Consider the following 8,347-nt stretch of genomic DNA (forward strand, 5'->3'; position numbering starts at 1 on the left):
AACGTTACAATTTTTCTATTCACTTCTCTCCCTTACACTCATCACAAAAAAGCTGAAAAACCTAAATTCGAAATTTGGTTTGCTGTCACTGCAAAGAAACCCTTTTTTTTCACTTTGATGAAAGACCTTGACGAAACTGCCTTTTCTACAGAAATGACTCAAACACGTGCCGTCTCGCCGCATACATCGTCTCTCTCACACACCCAGCGAGACTCCACAGTCTCCTGTCCGAGGGTCAAAAGCAAAACAAGTAGAAAAATATACAACACATTTTGTGAGAACTACAACCCCATCATACACCACTGGTTTGATATGGAGACTACAGCTGTTTTCCAGACATCACGAAAATAACCTACACATAGTAACAAATACACTTCCTCCCATGTACTCAGGAATGAATGACAAACAACAGGCACTTTATCCTTTCAATTCTAAATCAAAAACACAGGTAAAAAGGGCACTATTATTGCATACAGTAAGAATAATGGTTCTTTTTACTCGGCTTGTTTGTGCTGCTGTTTGACACAAAGTCTAGTACGCTAAGTGTTTGGCCAGCTTTTAGAGAAAAAAATAAGAAAATCAATTTCAGTTCTTGTTCAAATTCACAAAGGTTACATTACTAATAACAGGATCTGGTAAAAAGGACATGGTTTCCACACTGTTCCGTCATAATCGCTATCCCCTCATAAAAACCTTCACAATCGTTCTCCACACCGTGATTCCCTACTTAACCGAAGCACATTCTACTTGACACCGCCACCGATTTCACAACCAACGCACAACTCTATGTCTCAACAAAAAAGCACCTCCCGAAGCGCGACGAAAAACATTCCCAAGTCCCAAACCGACAACAATACCTCACTGTCAAAAGCAAACCAGAGAAGAACGTGATTCAGAGCTCCGGTCCTCTAAAGCAATACCACCACGTCTCTAAGAAAACATCGCACTGCCTGTGGCAGACGAGAGAGGAGGTACTTTAAAGCACTTAAAAATATACAGTATAAGACAGTCATCGAAACATTTTAACGTATATCTTGCTGTGCCATTTTCAATTCCCATAGCTCAAGTGTAGATTGTATACTTTTTCTCAACAATTACATTTTTGACTTTTTGCTTTCATTCAGTGAACCAAATGTAATCCCCATATTATGTCCAGATTGAGAGTAAACATCATGGAAAACATCATGTGTTGCACAAGAATTCACACAAAATCAAGGAAAAGGTAACATGTGACTCAAATTTGTTTGGAAATGTTTTTTTTTTTAAATCAGATTATTTCTTAGTATAACTTAATATTTTTTCCTTCGTCCTGGTTAAGGAGGTCATGACAGAGGAGGCCGACCAACCACAGGTTCCCAAGAACAAGGATCAGGACGATGGGCAGCTGAACTCTGAACGCAATGCTGATACGAACAAGGAGGACAGAGAATTTCAGGCTACAGATGACAGAGATACAAATATTGCTGTTCTGTTGAATGAGGAAGAGCTGATAGACCTTTTGAAGAAAGGTGCAACAGAGGAAGAGGTGGAACGAAAAGAGCTAGAGGTGGATAAAGACAAGGATCCACCTGCTGAGGTGGTGGAGATCAGCCAGGAGGAGGAAGCCGAGGGTGAAGAGAAGAAGGAAGATGGTAAATTAGAAACTGGGGAGGTTGTGACAATTAAGAGGGAGGTGAAGGAAGACAGCATGAAAGATGAAGTTCATGGGGAGGTGGAGAACATGTCCAAGAAGAACAAGAAGGAGGAATCTGTGAGCAAAATGGCTGACAGAGATGAGCTGGTGACACTGTTAGACGAAACAGAGGGCAGCACAGAATCAGATCTACCAGTAAATCTTGACTATGCTGCTGATAGTGGCATCATACAACCTCTGCAACAAATATCAGCCAAAACAAAACCCCATGCTAACTATGCCCAGCCTTCCTCTAAAGATGTTACTGAGAAAGAACAGCTTGCCGTTGATGAGGACTATGAACATGACATGCAAAACACTGAAGCGGCAATTAGTGAGGAGGTGTCTGATCTAGACAAACTGCAAGTGCTCAAAAATGCCCAAGATTTACAAGCTAAAGCCAAAGAAATCACTGAAGACGTGAAGCCTCAGGAGAAGAAGAGGAGTAGGGAGCTTGATTCAGGATCCCGGGTGGCTGGAAAGGAAGAGGAGGAGAGAAGTAAGGATGACGATGTAAGCCACACCAAGAAAAAGACAAGGAAGCAGAAGAAGAACCAGAGGGCAAGGAAGCACACGCCACAGAGCGAGGAAGCACAAACTGAACTGAGCCAACGAGATCGTCAAGAGTCAGAGATCAGCAGCAGCAGTGACAATAGAGTGCACAAAGCCAAGAGGAGAGGGGCAGGAAAATGGGTAAACAATACATAATGTGTACATTCAACTCACTGTAATACGCCATACACGAGCAGGGTTGTTGGAGACTAAACAACAGGTTGATGTAGATTAAATATAGGGCTCATAGGAATCATAGGTGGACAGAAATATGAAAGGCACATGGGGATCTGTCAGGTGTGTAAAATGATAAAATAATATTACACATGTTGTGTTTAAAGCTTGTTAAAGCTCCAGTGCCATGAAGTTGCCATAACTAATCATTTAGTGCAGGTTTTAATGTAAGTGATGACACAAATAGGTAGATGCCTGTAGCTGTACCCTAATTTTCCCCCGTTTTTATCTTCAGAGTCCTTTGGTGGGAATGAATCCAGTGCAGATAAGAGCTACAATGGATCTCTACCCTGGCTCCAGACCCTCTCTCAGCAGAGGCGTCCATCGGCCAGACGCCGCTGCTGGTTGGTTAATTCAGCAGCCACAACACTCACCATTCAGCATATACTGACCCATGCACTAAGGGAATCTGCTGACTGCACGATTTACTCAAACTTCCACATGAATAATGCCACCGTGTTTCATGGTCACTACCAAAACACAGCTCAGCGGGCTTAAGGAGTGAATACGAGAGATGCAGTTGAACTCAGTCACTGAGCAGACTCAAATTGCAGTGGAATGTGGGGGATGTGTGGGGCGCTCAAAAGCTCAGTGGTGTCAAGTCATTGCATAGAATTAAATGTCAAGAAATGCTTTTTAAGAAAAGAGCAACAAGTGATAATAAATGTACTTCAATTTTCACCAAATGCACCTGAAATCCTTTCAGTTTTAAAAGGAATAGGTCAGAAAAACGTGTGTTAACCTCATACAGTGTAACAAAGGCAGAAATCATTGTCATCAGAGGAGATGATACCATCATCAATGCTCCAAGAAGCGTTACGCTTCTCTTTTATTGCAGCGTTTGTCTTTTTTGCCCCCAGGTCCATGTGACAGTTTCCGCTGCAAACGCGGAAAGACGTGTAAACTGGACGCAGACAATAAGCCAGGCTGTGTTTGTCAGGAGCCGTCTCAGTGTCCTCCCAGTGTGAACGAGTTTGATCATGTGAGTATGTGTCACAAGCTGACGGGTAAACACTGGAGTGTTCAGCCACTGTTTGCATGTGATTGTCATGTTCGTGCCCCATTTAGGTTTGTGGAACAGACAACAAAACATACCATACATCTTGTGAACTCTTTGCCACTAAATGCAACCTGGAGGGCACAAAGAGGGGCCCCAAACTTCACCTGGACTACACTGGGCCATGCAAATGTGAGAATGAGTCACTGTGTAGTGTGTGTGAGACATCGATGTAGTGCAGTGCAAGAGAACAACCATTCGACCCTGTCTCTTTTGTCTCAGTAATACCTTCGTGTGTGGACACTGAGCTGGTCCAGTTTCCTTTACGGATGAGAGACTGGCTAAAAAATGTGCTGCTGCAGCTCTACGAGCTTGACACCACGTCCCCTGGCTTTCTCACTCCTAAACAACATTTTAGGGTAAGATGCAGTAAATGAATTGGTACAATTGGGATCTAATTTCCCTGAAATTATTTCTGGTTTTCTTGTCCAACCAGACAGCCACTGCGCCAGAAAATTACAAAGCACTTTAGACAAAAACAAGCAATTGATTTGGTTCATAATGAAACAGTATTGTTCTGTTTTGTGCAGGTGAGGAAACTCTTTGAGAGTGAGCGGCGACTTCATGCTGGGGATCACTCTGTGGAGCTTCTTGCACAGGACTTTGAGAAAAACTACAACTTGTACATTTATCCAGTACACTGGCAGTTTGCCCAACTGGACCAGCACCCTTCTGACAGGTTGCTGTTCTTCTTGTGTTTTTTTTTTTATTATTGTACTATTACATTTAAATGGCGATACACATTTAAAGTAAGAAAAATGTATATTAGATAAACGATAAATAACTTTTCTTTGTCTAATTATTTAATTGACTGTTATGGAAAATAACATTTTCCATCTCTTTACATCTTTGATCACATACACATTCCTGTAGCTTCATACTAGGCCTTTCACCTTTGACCTACACCCTTGTAGCTCTTCCACGATATCTCTCTCCCTAACATATTTACACCCTTCGTCTAAACACCTAGCAAGCTTCGTTATTCCCACACAAAGCAGACCGTGAGACCCAAGGTCGTTCTCACCACCCTTAGGGCGCAAACACCTACTACACCTACTATACACTACACAGATATCCTCTTGTTTGTAACAGGGGTGAAATGTACCAGTGAATGTCTCACCTAGTGCGAAGTCGGCTACAATGAAAGAAGTCAGATTGTGAGTTAAGCTTTACTGCCCGTTTGGTGAGGTGATGGACGTCAGAAGTAGTCATTTTTAGTCAGATTTGTAGCGTTGTCAGGTGTACGAGTTAGTATTACTATTACTATTAAGTTATATTACACACAATCATATTTAATTCAATATTTTTTTTAACGTAACTAATAAATAATATGTGACTTTTTAGTGCCCTCTAAATCTTTTATACCAAAAATCAATTATTAATTGTTCAGTATTTGCCAAATAATTATAACATTATAAAAGACTAAATATAGGATACATTTAATTATATCACCAGAGAACATTATTCTGATGATTAAAGTGACGATAAAGTCCATTTCCAAACCTTTATTAATGATACTCACTGATCCAAATGATTACAGTGATGGCACTTTATTCCATTCTCTGCAGATTCTTGTCCCACTCAGAGCTGGCCCCGCTCCGGGTCCCTCTGGTGCCGATGGAGCACTGCACCTCCCGCTTCTTCCAGGAGTGTGACACTGACAAGGACAAGCAGGTGTCCTTTGAGGAATGGATCTCCTGTTTTGGCATCAGAAATGGTGAGAATAATAGCAGCAGCATGTTGTCAACTGAAACATGCACGGAAACTGTACCGCAAAAATGTGACAGAAATTAGTTAACCATAATCATAAACGCTATCTATTTTCTCCACAGAGGATATGGATGTCAACCTGATTTTCTGAGGTCGAGGAAGCTGTTCCAACAACGGCTTGAGCGAGAGAATCCTCTATGAACTATGAAATAAACAAATGTACCAATCCTGCTATAACAAGGTTACATGTTGGTGGCCAGTGCTGTTGTCTTGAGTGAGGCTAAAACATTGTCTTTAGATTTTAAGTGTTATGTGTTGTATCTAGACACTGTTTTGTAATTCATTCCACTGCAGCTCATTGGTAGAAATGTTATTGCGCATTATACAGTACAAGGCATTAAAATAACTCAGATTTTATATGTGTGTTTTTTTGTGTGTATAATAACTATTTTAAACTCAAAGTTAGGTAGATAGTTTCAGACCCTGGTGTTAACTCTAAATCAATTACTATATGTTGCTTAATTTAGTGGCAAATGCTGTAAATGTTTTTTCCTTTTCATTGTTTCTCAAATTAAAGCTTTTTGAACAGCTGTAGTTTTTGCAATATCTGCAATTCTTTAAGGTCATGAAACAATGTTATTGCATTATATGGTTGGAATCCAGTTGACCCCAAAAAGATTAGTGGGGAAAAAATCAGGTTAAACCCTAAAACTGTGTTTTATTAGTGAGCCTGTTTTCCTGATGTCACCATGAGATGATCATATGACGTTTGCTTTGTTGTAGTGGTTAGGAGAATGCAAGTCACTGATACCTTGTTATGGTTTGCCACATAATCCTGAATAATGGCTCTCTGTAAGGAAATAAAGCAAAAATAGCCTGCGGCCTGGTCAGCATGTTTGAACACAGTGTTTTTGGATAAAGTGCAGGACTCTGATTGGACCGTCCCTGGTGAACACAGAACCTGCTGATCTCTATATAAGTGAAAAGTCAAGCTGCTCTTTACCTGTCGACTGTCTGCTGTCACTGAGATAAAACATGTTCTGTCTACTGGGGGTAATCCTCCAGACCTTGGCTGTTGTCGTGCAGGGTGGTGTGTCTTCAGGAAGTGCTGAGGCACTTGCTAATGGGGGAGTGAATAACAATGGAGGAGCAGTCGCTGGCAAAAATGTTAACTCTGGCCCTCAAAATAGGATCCCGCTGAATGGGGACCCAATTGTGGCACGTTTAGTTCAACTTGGTGGGTCACTTTTTATCCAGCCAGTTGGGAATCAAATAGGTCAGGCTCCCCTACAGCAGTTGATTCCCATAGGAGCGCTCCAGCAAGGTGGGTCATTATCTGTGGGCCTGACAGGCGGAGTGAATGTGAATCCACAGGGGCAGGTGGCTCAGACGGCCGGGGGAGGCCCAGTCACACTGTTCGCTTTGCTGCCTCAGATAAACGCTAGAGGAGCCCCACAGGGTGCCGCACAGCTGATCAACCAGCCACAGCCCGTCACTGGTGGTGGGAACGCGGCGGCCGGCAGACTGAGGTTCCAGCGTTCAGTGGCAGCTCGCCTCAGGAGGACACAGCCTCCGGTGATGAAGGTGATGGCCGCTGAAGAGGAGGAGGAGGAAGAAGAGGAGGAAGAAGAATGCTCTGGAATGGGGGTGAAGCCGAAGCAAGTTAAATAAGACCCCGTACATCTTCATCGGATGTCACATATGTTGTATCTCATGATTCACTCCAATCTCCATGTTTCACTGTCTTTTTTAAATGTCTTTTGACTTAAAGGACTTCATTGTCATCATTGTCATCTTTGAATTTTATCACTTTAACAAAGATATACCAATAAATTATTGAAATCAACTGTTGATTGTTTGTTGAAGTTTTATTCCAATATATTACAATTATACAAATTTAATTTCACACCACATGACTCAAAATAAGTTTGCTTCAGTCAAACACACAGTGTCATGGGCTCGGCTCCTGTGATGGAACTTATTTTTGTACGACAGACTAGTACAAACTAGAAATTCCTATTTACGATGTGTGCTGATTGCAACATGGTGATTTTGGTCTATATAAAAGAAACATCCCATCATTTACGTGATGGCAGAGCTCCAAGAGAAACAGACGTCCTATTTTTACAGCTTGAAAAAAAACCCAAAACAACAACTCTGAACTCCCATGAAACCATAAAGCGGACACTGAAAAACAACTCAAATGTTTATAACATTATTAGAGAGAAGTCATTTTCCTTGACAAAAATGAAGAAATGAAAAATCTGAATACAAGAAAAAAAGATATTTCTTAATTGAAGAGTATGACAGTATATAATTAGTGCAAACCTCCAGACCAGCTTCCCACAGATGGTGTTTACCTGGTTGGCTGCTGTGCCAAGTCAGCAGCCAAAAAAAATCTTTCCCAGACGGCCTCAGTGTGCGACAACACACCCAGCCGACCACACCAGGAATGAATGTATGGCTCCAAACAACATGAGAAACTGTGTTGATAAAATATGACAGACATCTGTTTCTGCCGGGAGGATTTTCCAAATTAAAAGAGGTCTTGTAGTCATCAGGCTTAAGTTGGTTGGTATGATATAAATGGTTGACAAGTAAAAAAAAGACTTCAAGACACACTGCGTATAAACTCTTACTCATAAATTACAACAGTGGGCAACACATCTGCTGCATTCCAGTTTCATTCTGACTTAAATCTCTGTTTCTGAAGTCAAAAAAATGAACTTATGCATGCACACACACTCAATGATGATGTCAGCTGTTTGCCTCCTGTCACCACAACATTTCAACGGTTCTTAGTTTGGTCGCTAAACCTCCACAAAACCCACCTCAAGACTCTGAATCACTCTGTTATTGTGGTCACTCTGCTGCATGGAGTACAATGGTGGACGGGCTCAAAAGGGTCTTTGAAAAATAATCTTTCAATCTTTGAAAATACTGACTTACTTTTTCGTCCTTTATTGTAGACAAAGGGAATGAAGATGTCATTTCACACGTTCCCATGACACACACAGGTGACATGTATAGTTTGTCAACAAGTTAGTGTTCTCCTCTCTAATTGGCTCATAGTAATCTCTGCCACCGATATAAGGTGTTCTACAATCAGAGAAATACTGTAG

At 41.4% G+C, this 8,347-nt stretch overlaps 1 protein-coding gene across 1 annotated transcript; it reads left to right on the top strand.

Annotated features, from left to right (window-relative positions):
- Nucleotides 1–1,138: 1,138 nt before the first annotated feature.
- Nucleotides 1,139–5,819, top strand: LOC122759523 (SPARC-like protein 1; the record flags this gene model as incomplete). The annotated part of the gene is made up of 9 exons (XM_044014450.1): nt 1,139–1,222; nt 1,319–2,365; nt 2,694–2,802; nt 3,319–3,440; nt 3,527–3,647; nt 3,738–3,874; nt 4,046–4,194; nt 5,084–5,232; nt 5,348–5,819. Coding segments are annotated over 9 exons (1,947 nt in total), but the record flags the coding sequence as incomplete, so codon positions are not given.
- Nucleotides 5,820–8,347: the final 2,528 nt, after the last annotated feature.

The sequence above is a fragment of the Solea senegalensis genome, linkage group LG18, assembly GCF_019176455.1.
Source record: "Solea senegalensis isolate Sse05_10M linkage group LG18, IFAPA_SoseM_1, whole genome shotgun sequence".
Taxonomy (NCBI): domain Eukaryota; kingdom Metazoa; phylum Chordata; class Actinopteri; order Pleuronectiformes; family Soleidae; genus Solea; species Solea senegalensis.